General features: G+C 22.5%; 8 protein-coding genes across 8 annotated transcripts; 4 read left to right on the top strand and 4 right to left on the bottom strand. All coding sequences in view use genetic code 6, as the record gives it.

The window, feature by feature from the left end:
• Positions 1-451: 451 nt before the first annotated feature.
• Positions 452-2,694, bottom strand: TTHERM_00723410 (Serine/Threonine kinase domain protein; the record flags this gene model as incomplete). The annotated part of the gene is made up of 3 exons (XM_001031819.3): positions 452-1,008; positions 1,080-1,415; positions 1,980-2,694. The coding sequence occupies 3 exons, from the start codon at positions 2,692-2,694 to the stop codon at positions 452-454; spliced, it is 1,608 nt and encodes a 535-aa protein (XP_001031819.1).
• A 1,706-nt stretch (positions 2,695-4,400) lies between these two features.
• TTHERM_00723400 (hypothetical protein) lies at positions 4,401-6,384 on the top strand (the record flags this gene model as incomplete). Its single annotated transcript, XM_001031818.2, has 5 exons — positions 4,401-4,796; positions 4,849-5,178; positions 5,302-5,882; positions 5,946-6,095; positions 6,144-6,384. The coding sequence occupies 5 exons, from the start codon at positions 4,401-4,403 to the stop codon at positions 6,382-6,384; spliced, it is 1,698 nt and encodes a 565-aa protein (XP_001031818.2).
• Positions 6,385-7,509: 1,125 nt separating this feature from the next.
• TTHERM_00723390 (NAD-dependent isocitrate dehydrogenase) lies at positions 7,510-9,899 on the bottom strand (the record flags this gene model as incomplete). Its single annotated transcript, XM_001031817.3, has 6 exons — positions 7,510-7,665; positions 7,730-8,094; positions 8,158-8,251; positions 8,564-8,751; positions 8,937-9,135; positions 9,831-9,899. 6 exons carry the CDS (start codon positions 9,897-9,899, stop codon positions 7,510-7,512), a joined length of 1,071 nt encoding a protein of 356 aa, XP_001031817.3.
• Positions 9,900-10,991: 1,092 nt separating this feature from the next.
• On the bottom strand, positions 10,992-11,714 carry TTHERM_000723389 (isocitrate/isopropylmalate family dehydrogenase; the record flags this gene model as incomplete). Its single annotated transcript, XM_012800332.1, has 1 exon — positions 10,992-11,714. The coding sequence occupies one exon, from the start codon at positions 11,712-11,714 to the stop codon at positions 10,992-10,994; it is 723 nt and encodes a 240-aa protein (XP_012655786.1).
• Positions 11,715-12,220: 506 nt separating this feature from the next.
• On the top strand, positions 12,221-13,266 carry TTHERM_00723380 (membrane protein, putative; the record flags this gene model as incomplete). Its single annotated transcript, XM_001031816.3, has 3 exons — positions 12,221-12,573; positions 12,630-12,760; positions 12,812-13,266. The coding sequence occupies 3 exons, from the start codon at positions 12,221-12,223 to the stop codon at positions 13,264-13,266; spliced, it is 939 nt and encodes a 312-aa protein (XP_001031816.1).
• Positions 13,267-14,899: 1,633 nt separating this feature from the next.
• TTHERM_00723370 (RNA polymerase I-associated factor PAF67) lies at positions 14,900-15,419 on the top strand (the record flags this gene model as incomplete). The annotated part of the gene is made up of 2 exons (XM_001031815.1): positions 14,900-15,289; positions 15,339-15,419. The coding sequence occupies 2 exons, from the start codon at positions 14,900-14,902 to the stop codon at positions 15,417-15,419; spliced, it is 471 nt and encodes a 156-aa protein (XP_001031815.1).
• A 729-nt stretch (positions 15,420-16,148) lies between these two features.
• TTHERM_00723360 (divergent AAA domain protein) lies at positions 16,149-17,656 on the bottom strand (the record flags this gene model as incomplete). The annotated part of the gene is made up of 2 exons (XM_001031814.2): positions 16,149-17,572; positions 17,623-17,656. The coding sequence occupies 2 exons, from the start codon at positions 17,654-17,656 to the stop codon at positions 16,149-16,151; spliced, it is 1,458 nt and encodes a 485-aa protein (XP_001031814.2).
• A 582-nt stretch (positions 17,657-18,238) lies between these two features.
• On the top strand, positions 18,239-18,928 carry TTHERM_000723359 (hypothetical protein; the record flags this gene model as incomplete). The annotated part of the gene is made up of 1 exon (XM_012800331.1): positions 18,239-18,928. One exon carries the CDS (start codon positions 18,239-18,241, stop codon positions 18,926-18,928), a length of 690 nt encoding a protein of 229 aa, XP_012655785.1.
• Positions 18,929-18,939: the final 11 nt, after the last annotated feature.

Here is an 18,939-nt window from a genome sequence, read left to right as displayed (position 1 = left end):
TGATTTAATTTCCATCAATTTTTTGTTTCAATTTAATAGATTAAATTAAAGGATTTTAAAAATATTCTAAAAAGATAAAATACTATTTATTAATAGCAATTAATAAATTTATTAACATAAAAAATACAAATAATTTTAGTGAGATAGTCAAGTTATTAATAATACATAGAGGGTGGTTATAGGTGACTTTATTTCGTATTTATTAAGAAATAAATAGGCTTTCAAACAAGTTTTTTTTTTTAAATGATTTTCATTTGATTGGTTTAAATATAATTTAAGTGAATAAAATATGTCTTTTTTGATTGATTAAGATAAAATTCTAGTACTCGCAATGTTTTTTAGACATACTGTATTGATTGATTTGTGTATATATATGCTATTTAACTCATTTGTGACAATAGTATTTTTGCCATTTGAGTTAAATAAAGTAATTTAATTTAATAATAAAGATTCAAAAATCTTTAAATATATCATTAAAAGAATCTGTACTGAATTAATCATTAGGATTATTAGTTATACGGGCAGATAATTTTGTGAAGTCCTTATCAAAGTTGGATATCCAGCTCATACCTTCAGTTACAGGCACAAATTCAGGAGAGTATTCTTTCTTGAGCAGTTTATTGAAATCTATATCATTAAACCAAGGATGGGCCTATACATCAGACTAGCCATTAATAGCTCCTAATCTTTTTGTTTTATCTTTAGTCAGGCATTTTTCTATGAAATCTTTTGCTTCATTAGAAATAGCAACTGTATTTTTAAATTCTAATTTAGCATATTTTATTTGTTCAAACATCTAATGAGCATTCTTATTATGGAATGGAGTATTTCCATATAATAATTCATAGCAAATAATGCCTAGAGCCCACCAATCTGCTGTAAAATCTTATCCATCTCCCTTTAATATTTCCGGTGAAAGATATTCAGCTGTCCCACAAAAAGTTGTAGCAATTTATTATTAATGAATGATTTTCTTAGCCAATCCAAAATCTGTTAAACAAATGTAGCCTAAAATTTTATTTAAATTATATTTCTTAATTTTATAATCAGTAATTAATTAATTTGTTTTTTAATTATACCTGTAGAGTCCATAACTATATTTTCTAGTTTCAGGTCTCTATATATAATGTTCTTAGAATGAAGATGACCAAGAGCGAGAATAAGCTAAGCTATATAAAACTTTGTTCTTGATTCAGTGAATCTGCCATCACGTTTGAGATACTGATACAATTCTCCACCCTTTAAAAATTACATTACGAAAAAAATGTGCTGGTTGTCCTGAAAGGCATACACAAGGTTGACAAGGAAAGGGAAGTTAACGTGCTCAAGGATAGCCTTCTCAGTTTTAGTGTGTTCAAATTTCCCATTTTAGATGATAACTTGCTTCTTAATTACTTTCATGGCAAACCATTCCTCTTTTTAAGAAAATTTAATTAATTCACTAAAATGAAGGATTTAAAAAAATACAAAATAATCAATAAGTGAGAGGGAAAATTAATAATTCAACAATTCCTTTTGAATGACGTTTTCAATATTATTTTACACTTCTGATTCTTAAAAATTTTATTTTAACATTTTGGCAAAGGAGAAAAAGAGATAGAATGCAAATAAAAGTTCAAGTTATCCTAATTATATTGCATAGAACTAACTAAGATTGCAAAAAAAAAAAAAATAAAAATAAAATTTGATCAATTATAAACTTTCCTATCTCCTTTCTATCAAAAATGGGTAGCATTCATTTTATAAAATTCATAAGTAATCAAAATGCAAGCCGTTTATTTATATATTAAATCTTATTTATGAATTAAGTATTTTGTTATTATTATGTGTGCTAATAACTATTTAGTTTATTAAGAAAAGCAACCATTTCTTTCTCATTTTTAACAAATTGAATATTTAGAAAATAATAAATATTATGATGTCTTTTCCATATATGGATGTATTTTTAAACAAAAAATTTATTAAAATTTAAAAATTACATGTCTGTTTATCTTCTACAAGGAGCACTTTGCCAAACGCTCCACCTCCGAGAACTTTTAGCAATTAAAAATCTTCTAAGCAAACATCTTTTCTTTACTAGTTATTTGTCCAAATAGTTTGACTTTAAGCTCTTACTGACGTACGTGTTTGCACTTGACTGCCATTCTATTAACGAGTAGCTTAGCTTGTGTTACTTTCCTGCTAATTTTTATTATTCATTTTATCTAGCAAACCGTCGTAGTCAAGCAGGAAAGGAGATTCTTAAGGCATTAAATTATTAGCTTTTTTTCTATTTGCCTTTGTTGTCCAATAACCTTAGAGAGAGATTTCTTCTTTGAAAAAAAACTTTAGTTTCTTCTACTAGCTTTTTACATACTCTTGAGTTATAAAGAGCAAGATAGATTCTATCTTGTCTAAACTATAGTAGCGGTAATCATACTCTGAAGGCACGTGGATAACGAACTCAGAGCCAAAATATGCTACTGTAATCGCTTCTATTTTAGGAAAAGGTATTACACGCTTAATACTATGATTTTTAAGATTATAAACACATTTATTTGTTATCATTAGTGTTCTTTCTTGTCTGTTCAAGTATTCGTTATATTTAAAAACATTAAAACTTGCAACAATTTATTCATCAGCGCTTAAATGCTTAATTATACTTTTTTCCTTCGATAATTTCAATTCATCAAACTCCTTAATTAGGTTGTCCATACATTTAGAGTATTTATTAATATGATAAACGCCAGAGTACTTATTAATGTTCCTCTCTTACTTTCTTTAAAGACTTTTAAATTAAATATTTTCTTTCTTTCTTTGAAATATCCACTATCGCTTAAAGTGACTTTGGTATATTTTCCTTATGCTATTTATTTACTCTTGAGTAACAGAAGAAATATTTCTTTTTTCTACCTTTTAGACTATATAGGTTGCTTCTTTTTAATGCTTCTTTCTTTCTCTTAAAAAAAGTTAAGGATTTTACTGAGCTTAATATTTTGCTTTATATTTATATTTTCTTTTCTTATTATCAATTTTTAATTAATTTTTTAGAGAGTGTTAATAAAATTCTCAAAAAGAAGAAGAATGCTAAAAATTTTAAGATATTATCAAGAAGTAAAAGGGGTAAACTCAATATTATATTTATAAAAACTTAGTTTTTAAAAAACATATTAAGTTTTATATTACAAATTGTTAATTGATTCACTCATTTATTCCTAGCAGAAAACTAATTTATAGTCAATAAAATACAATCAGCTTTTTTTATTCATACAGTATAAACAAATAAAATGAATGAAACAAATAAAATCACTCATTTTATTTGTTTAAGTATATTAAGTAAAATTAATTACATTAATTATTACTAATAAAAAAATAATTTATTATCTTCAAAAAAAACAGTTTTAAATATAAAAAATAAAACATTAAAATTTTATTTTACTATGAGTATTTTACAACTCTATGATTAAACAAAATATATGAATTTAAAATAAATATCTAAAGAAAATTAAATAAAATTAGTTTAGTTAAAGAAAAATGATATTTATGATATAATAGTTAAGTTTAGTTTGCGAATAAAACAAAATAAAACAGTCTTATTAATTGATTTATAAAGTCTTTAAAACAGAGTAACATTAATTAAAAATTTTTAATTTAACTAGAAAGTATTTACGTCAACATTTAAATTTATCCCAATAATATTAGTAATAAGGCTAAATTATATAAATTTAATTCACATTACAAATATCATTTTTTTAACATTATTTTGTATAAAAAATTTTATTTTGATATTATCTTTATTAATAAATAGATATTGAGAATTATTATTCAATAAAAATTAATTTATAAAATTTTGAAATATACTATCAAACTCGTTAATTGAGGTTCGTTTATGAAAATCATAAAAATTTTATTTAATTTTATAAGTTTTTACAGTTAAATTTTACTATTTTATAATTATTTTTTGAAAGTTTTTATCTGGTTTAATTTCTTAAGAAAAATTATTATAAATCATATATTAGTCTTATTTATGAAATTAATTAATTAAAAATCATTATTATAAAAATTAAATTTATAAAGATAAGAAATCTCAATATTTAAAAACTATTTCTATACTTTAGTTATGAAATTTATAGAATGTAAATTTATCAAATACTTTATTTTTAAAGTAGAGTTTATTTATTTAAAATAATATAACGAATACTGAGCTTTTTATCATTCGACTAAAAAACATATCCAAATCTAAATGTAAGTAAAGTAATAAAAAAAACAATGTCCTTTATATATAATTTTTTTAGAAGCAATAATCATTATTTTAAATGTAAATTAATAAATTTTAGTATTAAAAAGATCACATCTCTTTTGCTTAATGAAATACTGATAACAATTAGCTCAAAATTTTTAAATTAAAATTTCATTTGTGAATGAGTTAAAATCCAAATCTAATTAAAATACAAAATAATCTTTCTAAAGAGTTTTAAAAATGGAAATTTTAAAGAGAATAAAATCATTAGCTAGTGATAGATGACATTGAGAGATCTTCTTTATTTTTTAAATTTAAAGATTTTCAAAATAATAAAAACACAAAAAATGCAACTAGTAGCTAAAAAAGTTTGAATAATGCTAATCTTTTATCACCAAAAAATAATAATCCTACTAAAGTGTTTAGTTCATCTTTAAACAACTTCAGAAAAACCATCATAATAGATGGCATTAAAGATAAAAATCATGTTTATAACTAATTATTTAATTCATAAGAAAATTTACCCTTTGTACCATACATTAATGAAAGAGATAAGTTGGGTAGGCTAGTAAAAGATGTAAAAAATTGATTGTAGATTTATTAATTATTTTAAATTGTAAAAAATTTAGAATGAGAAGAGTGATGTCAAGATAAATGAAGTTAATATTGTGAACTAAATTTCATATAATTAAAGGCATTTAAAATTTTAAAAGACGATTGAAATAGATTCGTATGAGGATTCTAATTAAAAAAGTTCATTTCTGCCATCTTAACATATTTAAGATGACTAGGAAATATAAAAGTTCAATAACCAAAAAGAAAATAAATCAAAACACTAAAAATCTTTATCTTATATTCCTTTCAGCACATAAAACAACAATTCTACAAATTTGCCAGAAAAAATACGTAGTTCTACATTCTATTCTACAATTAGCAATAAAGGATAAAGTTCTAATAAAGTAAATTTTTTATTTAATTCAAATTATATCTTTATTATTGAAATATTCTAATAAATATTCTAAATTGATAATCGTTATTTATTTGTTTGTTTTTTTATATTTATTTTAATAAATATAAAATAGTTGAATTAATTGTTAAAGGGAATAGGATCTTTTCAATAGATTTCAATGGTAAAGATTCCTGAATAGAGTTTTTAAGGGAAGCATACTTTTATAAATATCAATTCTTTGCAGTAGATTAACATGAATGATCACCATGAAAATATAAATCAAAATCAAAATTACAGTTCATTATTAGGTCATAAATAGTCTATCCCGTCTCTAAGCTAACTTAATTAAAATAAAAGCTTTACTTAATTGATTTCTTATAACTCATAACCTTGCTCTCCTTCACGTTTTATAACAAAAATACAGAGCAATAATAACTCTGTCTGTTGTGATGAAAAGATTTTAGAAGTGGATAAAAATAAATAATTTAAATGCTCATAAGAAGAAGTTGTTAGAAAAACAGAAGCTTTTTACAAAAAATATATTGATTCTAAAATAAAAAGAGAAAACCTTGAGAAGAAAGAAGAATTTCCAACAAAATTTAAAGCCAGAGTATTACCTTTGAAATTCCCTGAATCAGCTAAAGCTTCACACGCATGTAGAATATTGTACAATCACTCTAAAAAAATAGAAAAATTTAATAAAATGATAGATAGGTAAATATAAATTAAAACGAAGAATAAATATAATAAATATTGATATTTATTAAAAATATAAAGAAATGATCCAAATATATTAAATTTTGAGGTAGACAATAAATAGAAGAATACAGAAAAATATAAGAATGCAATGGAATCATATAAAAAGAGATTTTCGATAGCAGCAGGATTCAATTTTTAAAATAATCTAAAGAAAAATGATGAAAGGAAGTAATATTATAATTATTATTTTAAAATTGTTTTAATATTATATTAAAGATAGTTAAAAGAGTAAAAAAGACAATAACTCTTAGAAAAATGGGGAGAAAGAGTCGATTCATCTGAGTTAGATGATGAAGAGGAGAAATATAGGAAAAAAATATTAAATCCAATCTTAACAAAAGAGTAATAAATCCAAAAAGATAGAGAACGGAAGAGATAGATTTTTGATGAATATGAAAAATGGTATACTCTTCAAATGTATTATATTTAAAGTTCTGACAAAGATGTCTAGCTTTGATATCAATTTATAAACAGCTTAGTAATTTAATATCAATAGTTATTAAGTTTCCTAAGATTGTAATAAATCAAAAAATCTAATCTTAAATCGATATTAGTGCATATTAATTAACTCTTTACAGCATTCAAATGTTTTTCTCAATAGACATTTTAATAATTAAAAATACTATCTAATAATATCTTAAAATTTACTAAGTATAATTGATGCTTCAAATATATTGTAAGCTTGTTAATAAAAAATAAAACAATTCTTTATAAAATTATAAAATATAAATAAAAAATAAAAACTTAGTCCTTAAATTACTTTTAGTCATTAATTATTTATTGATGACAAAAATCAGCTAATAATTAAATAAAGTGGTTTAAAATATTTATTTTTTACAAATAAACCATCTTCTTATCTTTTAGTTATAATTGCTTATTTATAAAATATCATTCTGAAGTGGTTAAGTTAGATTAATCAAATTTATATTTTTGAATTTTATTTGAATAAAAAATTAAACTAAATGTAAGCTTCTTAGAAAAAAAAAGAAAATCTTTTTTTGTCCTTTAATATTTTTAATAAAATATAATTCTAAACATTTTACATATCATTCATAGGTTAATGCTTAAAGATTGCACTCATTAAATAATTAATTAAATAGTATAAAATTATAAAGTAATTTATGTTATATGTTTAAATATTTTAAAATTAAAAATTGTTAAAATTAACAACATAGACTGAAGTTTTTTTCTAATTTAAATAATAAATTCAAAATGAATCATTAAGATTTTACTTTTGGTTGATAATTTCATTAATTTTTTTGACATACTTATTTAAATTTTCATTTAACTGTATGTTTACTTTTAAAATGATTATAGTAATTTAAATTATTAGAATAAACAATAATTATGAAATGAATAAATAGAAAAAAATATGAATGTATTAACTATCATGCTTTACATAAAGGAAATATACAAATCATACTTTTAAGATGACTATTAAATACAAGAGTAATGTATTAATTGGTTGTATAAATATTGAACGATATGTATGTAGAAGATATTAGTGAGAGAATAGTAATTCAATCATATTTAATTTTATTTACCTGCTTATATTTTTTATTTTATTTATTTATTTAATAAATCAAAGATTAATATGTCCAATAACGGCCTTGGTGTAGTCAGTAGTAGTGGCCTTACCACCCAAATCACCAGTCAAGAATTTACCTTCAGATAATGTTTTAATAACAGCTTCTTCAATAGCAAAACCTTCCTTTTGAAGACCCATAGCTTTAAGCATCTGTTAGTTATTAAATAAATTCAATATTAAAAATTATTTAATTAATTAAAATTAATATTTTTACCATAACACCAGAGAGAAGGAGAGCAGTGGGGTTAGCCTTGTTTAAACCTGCAATATCGGGAGCGGTACCGTGGACAGCTTCGTAGACAGCGCAGGTGTGGGAAATATTACCAGATGCAGTTAAACCTAAACCACCAATAAGACCAGCACATAAATCAGAGACGATATCACCATACAAGTTGGGCATGACCATGACGTCGAAAACTTCGGGGTTCTTAGATAACTTCATGCAGACGGTATCGATTTATTCTTCAGTGTATTCTATTTCAGGGTATTCTGAAGAAATTTTCTTACAAGTATTAATAAATAAACCATCACCCTTTTTCATGACTCCAGCCTTGTGACAAGCAACAACTTTCTTTCTGTCTGTTTTTACAAAATAAATAACAAATATTATTTTTTTTTTTTATCCAAAAAAAAAAAATTTACTGTTCTTTCTGGCGAATTCGAAAGCGTAACGAGCAATATTTTCGCAAGCAGGTTGAGAGATGATCTTCAAATTTTCAACAACACCAGGAACGACCTATTGAAATTTAGTAAAAATCATTAAATCAAAGGAATAAATTTTATATTGAGGAGCATTTAATATTAAGTATAATAAATCTATATTTTTATTATAAACAAATAAAATTTTTTGTATTTATGTATTTATGTTTTTTAATTAGATTATTTATTTGTTGCATAAATTTTTTGTATCTAATTTTTAGAAAAAATATAATTATTGCTTGCTTTTAAATTTTGCTGATACTATTTATTTATTATTTTCCCTTTTGGACTTTCTTTTTTTTGCTAATAATCCTAAATAATATTAATAAATAAAATTATTTTTTCTTACAGCATGTTCAAGACCTGAGTATTCACCTTCGGTGTTTTCTCTGATGGTAACTAAGTCAACATTAGAGTAGGGAGTCTTGACACCAGCGAGAGATCTGCAGGGACGAACGTTAGCGAAGAGGTTTAATTTCTTTCTCATTGTGACGTTCAAAGATCTGTAACCCTTACCAATAGGAGTAGCAAAAGGACCTATTTAATAGAATTAGTTAATTTGGTTAATTTTCCAAATTTTTAAAAGTAAATTTGCATATTTAACGTTTAGTTTGCTTTAAATTCTTTTCATATTTAAAAATAAATTATGGCTTTTTTTGTTGTATCTTAGCAATTCGTTAACCTACACATTAATTATGTTTAAAAATGTATTAAATGTTTACCTTTAAGACCCCATTTATAGTTAATAACAGCATTGAGGGATTCTTCCTTGATGAGATCACCAGCCTCATTGATAGGCTTGGTGTAGATTTCGTGGTGTTCCCAATCGATAGGTACCTTAGCGGCAGCGAAAATATCGCAAACAGCTTGAGAAATTTCAGGACCAATACCGTGACCAGGGAAGAGAACAACCTTGTGATTCTATTTTTATGATTTTTTCTTATAAATGAATATACGAAAGGTTTATATATAATGGTAAATGGATTTTGTTAAAGTCACATCTCTTAATATTTAAAAAAACTGCATTTTTCATAATTAAGAGGTGTAATTAATTTTAAGAAAAGGAAATTGATCGATCGATATCAAAGGTGGTTAGAAATGTTTTTGCTAATATTTCTATAAATTTCATAATTATTTAGATACTCGAATGGCTTAGTGAGTGCTATTAGAGGTATAAGTGAGTTTGGTAGAGACTTTAAAAGCTAATCTAATTTATTTATTTTGATTTGTTGATTCTCAAAGAACATTCTAATAGAGAACAAAGTAGACATTCATTAAATGGTAGAAAGCTTAATTTTTAACTGCTTGCTAAAAACTTTGGTATTGTTTTTGCTCTTAAATAATTTACTTGCTCTATAATGAATTTTCTTAAGAGTTTATGCTTTTTCTTTAAAACCCAAGATTCTTTGCACCTTTATAAATATTTAAGCTTATGCCCTATGTAAAAGTTCAAAACAAAATAGTTTTAAAACTATAGATTTTTAAATGATTAGCCATTTTGAAATTTCTCCTTAAAACAGCTGTATACTTTGCTCTTAATGTTTTTAAATCGATGGTATAGATCAATAGCATTTCCTTTTCTTTGTTGATCTTAATAATTAAAATTCTTATTATACTTTTTGAGAGAAGGTGTATCTGGGGATCATAGCTCCAGTGAATTTGAGGTCGAAGACTTTCTTAATCATTTGTTTGTTTGTTTATTTACTTTTTTTATTTTGTTTTTATTTGATTGTTTTAATTTTATTTATTTTTTATTATGATGATTTCCAATGATTCTTCAATCAAACTGCGAATTAAAGTAGTATCAAGCAAAGTAAATATTTTTATTATCATTAAATTTATTAATACAAATTCGTTCTCTTTCTTCCTCATTTTCCTAACATTTTTCATCTTTTTCTTTAAATTATTCATCTTCTTCTTTTGCAATGACTATCTACTACTTCCATTCATAAATTTCGCATGCATGCGTAATTCCTCTTCCAAAGAAAAAGTAATGATATACCTGTAGTTATTTTGTTAGTGTGTTAGCTTGTTTCTCTCCATCATAAACAAAATTACAAAACATCAACTTAAATTTTAAAAAGAAAATGTAAAAAATAAGAAATATTTTAAATGAAATACTAATTAAAAACTCCTTTTGTTTCCTTGCTCACATGATTAAGCGTATAAATTAGAAAAATTTTATTTTACAAAATGAAAAAAGAATAAACTTTGAACATTAATTAAATAAGAGTTATATGTAAAAGATATACAAATACATATAATTTTATTGTTTGCTTTTGATATGCATTTATATTTTTACTTTATTTTGCTTACTTTAAGAAAATCACTTTTAATTTCATATAAATGTCAAGAATTTAGCTCCTTATAAATTAACCAAGTAAAAATTTTACCATAAATTAAATTTTAAAATTGATAGAAAAGATAAATTAAAAATAACAAAGCAAATGTAATTAAATTAAATTTTTCTAAATTTAAAGCAAATGATTACTCCAAAAAACAAAAAACTCTGTAAAATTAGCTCTGCAAACAACTAACAAATACTTTAGTAAAATGATATATAGTATATAAATATATGCACTAATTATGGTTCTTTACGTTTATTAAATATTTTTAAAATAGATTTTTCAAATCATTTAAATCTTTTATGGCGATTTTATTAATTAATAAATAAATCAAAGGATATCTTTTCTCATTATATTTGTTAATTTACTTTGAATTTTTATTTTTTTCAATAGTTATTAAATTATTGTTCTACTTAATCAGTAAAAATAAATTCAAGCTATTTTTTACATTATTAGAGGAGACTATACTTCTTAGATATCATATTATTCTGGAAAAGCTTATATTTTCATTTCGTATATAAATTAATTTGAGTCTATCAACTTTTTAGGTGTGTAAAAATTGCAAAATCTTTTTGCATTCATCATGTCGTAGTCAGGTATAAGTACGTCTAAAAAGGCATAATTCTCTACTGCAATTATTTCGTGCAAATTATTTTTTATAGGTTCTACAACCTGAGTTTAGTCCCCTTTTTACAACAAATGCATTTCGCTTACTTAAGCCTTAACAGTTACTTCTTTACTTTAATCATAACTTTCATTTAACCAAAAATTAATTGGATATTCAAATTAAGTTCTAATGTCTTTTTCATCGCAAAGAGTAAAAAATGTCTTTTTAGCCTTGCCGTAAATAGGTCTAGTAAATACAAACATATCTGGATGATCATGCAAAGGCATTTACCCAAATTATGATATATAAAATATTCCAATATTAATTCCTTCTTCTTCATGCAGCTTCGAAAAGCCTAACTTTAAATTATTCCTAAATTATACTTCGTCCTTAATTCTGAAAATTTTATCTATGTCTAAATGATCAATAGTTAATCTTAAATCAGTATACAAGTCAGATTTATTTAAAGTATTAATATCCTTTTTATTGGTTTTTAACTACTTATACTATCTATAAAATTATTAACTTAGCTTTAACACTTTATCCATCTTAATTGAAAAATGTTTAGATTTTACTAGAAAATATCTTTGTTATTGTGTATTTAATTTTTCTTCATACAAAACAATCAAATCAGTGCATTCTTAATCTCTATATAAATGAACTAAATAACAAATTTATTAATTTTTGTTAGTTAAAGCATCTTTAAATAATTATTATAAACTTTAGTTGTACAAAAAATTATATTTTAATAACTCTTTCTTTTTTTAAACAAGAATAAATTATTTTTATATAAAAAAAATTTATTGTTATTAGTGAAATTAAAGTGGATATTTTTTTGAAAATAATTATTGGTTGGAGATGATTTGAATATTTTAACCTTGTCAAAAGAAAATTCTGTTTTACAAATTGTCACACTTTTGTTGAACAATTGAATTTTAAAACTTGAATGTAATAAATTTTTGGATACTTAAAATTGATCATAAATTTATGATTAATTAATAATTTTTTAAAATATCAAACAATTTTTTGAAAGTTTTAATTAAAAGTAAGAAAAATGGCTGAAGTAGAAACAAAATATAGATCATATTGGGTATCATTTCTGATCATGTGGATACCATATATAGTCATATATATAGCAGGGTACTATCTTTTTGAATATTATAGCAAATCCATCTAAAACGATCTGATTAGATTGCTTGTAGTAGATTTGATAGCAACTGTAATAGTTTTTATCTTTTCTTACATATTCGATAATTCCTCAATCTATGACCCTTACTGGATGGTGCCTACTATAGGATTAGTCTTATACTTAAATGAGGTATCCCCTAATAGAAACTCTATCAACAGTTTATTGATAATGAGTCCTATAATTGCCTATTCGATTAAACACACTGTTTTCTATTTTAGGTAATTAACTTCTTCATCTACTAACAATTAAAAATATACTCTAATCTTTAAAATAGATTCTGGCCAGGATTAAAATACGAAGATTTTAGATATGTTGAATTCAGCAAAAAAATTTAAAGCAAATTTGTTTATTGGCTTTTCTCATTTTTTGGTCTCCATATAATGCCTACTTTAATGATATATTTTGGTAATATTAGTTGATTTTATTTATCTTAAATAAAAGTTATAAATTAAATAGCTATAATTCCCACTTATTATGCACTTAGAATACCTGATAGCTTTTATTAAACAACACAAAATTAGCTTTAAATCTATGGAGGTATAGTTTTGAGCTGGTTAGGTCTCATCTTCGAAACAATAGCTGATGAATAAATTCTTCCATGGAGAATTAAAAAATCTAAAGAAATTATACTCGCAGGATTATGGAAATATTCAAGACACCCTAATTATTTTGGCGATATGTTTGTATGGATAGGTATGTTCTTACCATGTCTTGTTTATGGAGAGGAATATTATTGGACCTCTTTTGGAGCCATTCTTATCTTAGCTATTATGAATTTTTACACTTTACCTGCTATGGAACGTCACTTAAAATCATCTAGACCTGAATATGCTGAATACTAAAAGCATGTCTCAAGAATGGTTCCTTGGTTTACTACATATACTCCCTCTAAAGATTAAAAAAATAAGTGACAATAATTATTTTTTGTTTATTTAGTATTTATTTATAAAAATATAAGAAGAGTATAAAATAATTTATAAAATCTTATTTTAATATTTTTACTTAAAAAAAATATTCAATAAATTCTTGTTTTATAATAAATGTAATTAGGTTTAATTTTTAAATATAATAGAATTATAAAAATCTTATATCTAATTTGAATAATAGTGTGGTTTAAATAGTTTTATTTTATATTAATTTTTAATTTTTAGAGTATTTATTTTAATTCATAATTTTTGAAAAAGTGTTCGAAATTTATTTTTTTCAAAAAATAACATGTGTAAGAATTTACGGTACATATTATTTCAAAATTTGTATTTTGAGAATTTAAAGCTTTTTAAAAACTCAAAAATAAAGCTGTTTTAAGCTTATTTAGCTTTATTTATTATGTTATTAAGATAAAAAACATTTCGCCTTTCCTTTTGTAAATTAAATAGGCATTTCACTCTATTTTTTTCATTAATTAGCATTCACATTCAAAAACAACCTTCTCTTATATCTTGGGTGTTTTAAATACTTTAAAATTTTAATTAACAAAAATTTGTGAGAAATATGTGAAACTTCAGTTATTAAAAAATATAAATAGTAATTTCTTAAATTAATTTATAAACTTCTTTATTTAATTTTTATTACTTTTTACTTTAATAAAATTGAAATTTGATTTTATCTAATTAAAATAAATTAAAATTTAATTTTTTACATATCATATCTGTATATTTAATAGATTAATTCAATGGATATTATTTATATATTGATTTAAGTTCATTACTGACCTTTGACTCAATTAATAATAAATAAGCTGTTCGTTGTATATAAATTCAGATTTAACAAATTAACTGATATAATTTTTTTTTTTTAATTACTTTAATAAGCAAATAAATTCTATTTTAATCTTTCAATTTTGTTTATTTCTTAAAGTACTTATACCTTTTATATATATATAAATTAATTTTTTATTGCTTTATTGTAATTATAAATATTTTACTTGTTATTAACCTCTTGATATAAATATTTTAAATGAATGTTTATTAAGTATTATGCAATTACGTAATACTTCAAATAAACAGTTCTAAAAATTAATTAATTTTTTTTTTAAATCCTATTCTATATATAATTAAATTTAAAGTATTTATTTTCAGTGACAAATTTACCATATTTATTTTTTAAAGTATATACTTTACTTAGGTTTTATTTGATGTAAAATGTATATTATTAGATCTTCGATATTAGACCATCAAAAATGAAGATCTCTATAAAATAATTATTTCTCAAATATCTATAAAATAGTATCATCTAGAATATTTATAAAATAGTATCTTCTCGAATATCTATAAAATAGCATCTTCTAGAATCTCAAAAAAATAGTATCTTCTCTAATATCAAAAAAAATAATATGATCTCTAATATCAAAAAAAATAATATGATCTCAAATCTCATCAATAATGATAATTTATCTTTCAAGATTTATATGGTAAAAAAATTCCTCGGTGGAATGAGAATAAAAATTTTTATTTTAAAGTATTTTTAATAATATAATAATTAAATGACTAAGTTATTAAGAAGAATATCTAAATAATTGATTTAAGAATTTAAGTGGTTCAAAAAATGAAAATAACTAAAATATTATATGGTGTAGGACTGGTTGGATTATCTGTATTTTCAGGCTATTACTATCAAAAGTATAATTTTAATACTATTTAATTTCCATAATAATGGATTGATTTTCAGTAAAAGAAACTATATGCTTTTAACTAAGGTATTTACTTCACAGTATACTTACTTATTGGAGTAAGCAATTTGAAGATTGGTAGACATTAATAAGCAATAAAAGCATTTTCAGAAGCTTTAATATACAACCCAAGAGAAATTAATACTCATTTTTTCTTATTCAGTAGCTATTTTGAAGCACAATAATATGAAGAGGCTTTGAAATTAGCAGATCTTGTGTTTAATTCTGATATGTATGATCAAAATCCTTATATTACTTACCTAAAAGTATCTTTAATTTAACTCAAAAGAGATTAAGAGGCAAAATAATTCCTAGAATATTAAATTAATAAAAATCCCAATCAAGAAAGAATTGCTACTGTGGGTGAAATAAGAATATTTCGAAGATAATAAGTGATTTAAATATATTAATCAAAATTAGGTGTATTTATTAACTATCTTGATTTATCTTAAAAATTTTATTTTTAGGTTTATAAAAATGTTATTTTTAAACTTATGAAAATCTAAATTTTTAATCAAATATTTAATTTTTAGATTTAAAAATTTTTTCATTCGTTTTATATGTAAAAAAAAATTATTTCGAGATTAAATGTTTGATAAAAAAATTTAAATTACTTCATAAAAAATTAAATCTTTAATTAAACATTTTTTAGTTATTTTTTTCTTCTATCAGGTTCGAAACCTGCTTCAAAAACTTTTTTAATTTCTTTTAATTTTTTTATTTATTAAATAATTTATATTATTCTACTAAATGTATATTTCTTACTCAAGAAACAATTATCAGAGAATTGCTTTTGTTTGTTAATAAAAATAAAATTTAAAATAGAAATTAATTTCTTTAAATGAATGATGGTAATTCAAATTTAATTTAGAATTAAAATATAAAGATATTTTTAATATCTAAAATACTAAATAAAATAAATTAATAAATCAATTAATTAATTACTTAATTAGAAATGAACAAATTTATAAACTAAAAATAAATTAACTAATTGCTTGCTAATCTAGTAAGCTTAAAAATAAAATAATGTAAAATTTCAATTATTAAAATATTTAGAAGTGAATGAATGAAAGTCATTCAAAATTTATTTATTATTTAAAATTAAATTAGGTGGAAAATAATTAATCAAGATTTAATATGGTTTTTTTTGTAGTTGAATAGCTTATTTTAATCTTCTTCGCTTAAGTTCTTTTGAATCTTAGTAAAGAGAGTTGCCTTTTCCAATGATTGCTTCAATTAATCTTTAGAAAAGACTACTGTGCAATTAGCAGCGCTCCTTCTTATAGGGAATTCAAAATTCAATTCTTTTTAATTAATTAATTTTAAATTATTTTCTGATTAAGCTCTGTTGTGTGCCAAATTGCAAATATACTAAGGATAGACTTGATATACAATTATCTCAAAAACTTTTACTATTCCTTCTTCATCCTTAATTGAGCTTATGTTTGGTATTAACTGATTTATAATATCTTCAGTCTTTTCTTGCTCTTCGATTTATTCTCCATTCATGTGATAAAAAATTATTTCGTCAAAAAAGCTATTAATTTTATTTTTTAGTTACTCTTCTGTAATTTGTATTGATCCCAAAGAATACAGCTATTCTTACTCTAGATTTTAGTTTTCTTTAATAGGTATAAATATTGATCCACCTTGAGTATTCATCATAGCAGCAATCGTTTAAATGAGCTTTTTTTAGCAGTCTTCTAAGCTAAATTTTTACTTAACACCGTTGTTTGTGTTGCTTTAAGAATTAAATTAAGGAGATTTATTTAAAGATTTTATTTATTTATTTGGTTCAACTTTACTTTCGAAGGTATTTCCTTGCAAATTTTATTCATCTTCTTTAAACTTTTAAGCACACTAACTTTCTTAATTATTTTTATTTTTGATTTCATCACCCTCTCCTAAAAAGGCGATGTTTTTAAATTCTACGTGAAAATCCTCAAAAAAACCATCAATACTGTCTAAATTTTAAAAATTATTCTTTATTAATCCTTGCCTAATTTACTAAGCTCTTTAAAAATGCTTATATTTATTATCTTCAAGCAATCTTTCTCTTAAAGTATATTCATAACTTTGATGTAGGGTTATTCTAGGGAAATACTAAATATGAATAACATACTTATTTTCTCTAACCAACTCACCAACAGGTTTTATATCATCATAAATAATTGGTTCTACCATATTTATCACTGTAGATAAAAAGTTCAAAATGATATTGAGCTCCTTGTTTGAGAGCTCCATCTTAAAATAAGGTAATTATTTTTTAATGTAAGAAGTTGTATCTTTATAGGAAATTTAAATATCATTATAAACCTTCCACTTAAAGGAGTGATAGTCTTCAAATTTATTTCTTTTTTTCTATTACCCAACAGTTTTGAAACCATCTTCGTCATCTGAAGGTTCTTATTAGTTGTTAAATTCGTCAATATAATTATTTACAATTTACAAAATAGCATTTCTCTCTTATTCATTGTAAATATCAGTTTGAATCACTTTCTTATATAAATCAACTGCATTTTTTTTTTCATCTTACTCGCTTAAGCTAGCTAAAATAAATAATCATTAAATTAAATATCAGCAAATTTAAAAACTCTACTGCTATTTTTGTGACTATCCTATTTCTTTTTCATCTTCACCTAAACTTATTAAACTAATTAGCAGGTTATTTTTTAATTTTGATTATTTCTAAATCAAAGTAACTAAAATCAAATGTCTCTTGTTATTATTAATTAGAATTAACTATTTTTTTCTTTTATTTAAATTTTATATTACTTGCCATCCGTTCACTAATAGATAGATTCATTAAGATATAGATATATTAAATTAAATAAATAATTTGTCTTATAATTAATTAAATAATCCTTCAAATGTTAATCACTTTAATGATTTATTTTTTCTTCTTTGAATTAAAAATATATAATTAATTATTTGTTAAAGATAATTAAAAGAAAAAAAAAACAAAGTACTAAAAGAAAAATAAAAAATTAGATATGTTTGATAAGTACTTTAAGGAAAGCATTTTTATTCCCTTAAATTTAGCATTTTTCATACCAATTTGAAAGTTTTTAACATCACATTAAGTTTTTTAAAATCAAATCCACAAGTTTTTAAAGATTAGGTCGGAATTTACTCAAAATAAACTACAACTCGCAAAAAAATATATTTTTCCTAAGTTTTTAAATCGATTTCCTCACCTAAAAATTGATACAAAAATGCTAAATATTCAAAACTAAAACCCTACGCATAATTAATTTCACTAAAATTAATTCTGCGGAGTCTTTTTCAAAAACAAAAAACTAGCTTATCCTTTTAAGAAAGTCAGCATAGTCTACTCTCGCTATAGAGAGCTCTGTTTATTCCCAAATATTAGCAATATTTCCATTGACAGACTCAGAAGTTTAAAGAAGACACAGAAGAAAAAACTGGAGATTAATACTATACATGAAATGCAAGACAGAAAACAAGGCAAGACAGAGATAAACAGGCAAGACATTGAGGCGAAGATGAAGAACCAGAAGATAGCTAAAAATTAAAAAGATAATAATTATTAAAAGAAAAAAGAAGAAAGAAGAATTTAAAAATAAAAAATAAAATTTAAATAAGTTAAAAATTTGAAATAAAATTAAATAAATTAAGAAAGAAAGAAAGAAAGAAAGAAAGAAATAAATAAATAAATAAATAAATAGACAATAAAATAATAAATTAATAAAAAAATAAACAAAAATATAAAAAATTTCAAATACTAACTAAATTTCAATTAGCTTCAATTACATGCAGTTCTATTAGCTTTTAATTTTAATTTTTGTTATTAATTTATAAAAATTTAACAAACCAAAATAAATATTGATAAAATAATAAAATTTATGATTTTTACTCTTCAAAATTATTGCTACAAATTTTGATTCTATAAAGA

This window comes from Tetrahymena thermophila, assembly GCF_000189635.1.
Source record: "Tetrahymena thermophila SB210 genomic scaffold scf_8254362, whole genome shotgun sequence".
Classification (NCBI taxonomy): Eukaryota; Ciliophora; class Oligohymenophorea; order Hymenostomatida; family Tetrahymenidae; genus Tetrahymena; species Tetrahymena thermophila.
The sequence above is the reverse complement of the archived record's forward strand: the minus strand, read 5'-3'. Positions and strand labels throughout refer to the sequence as shown.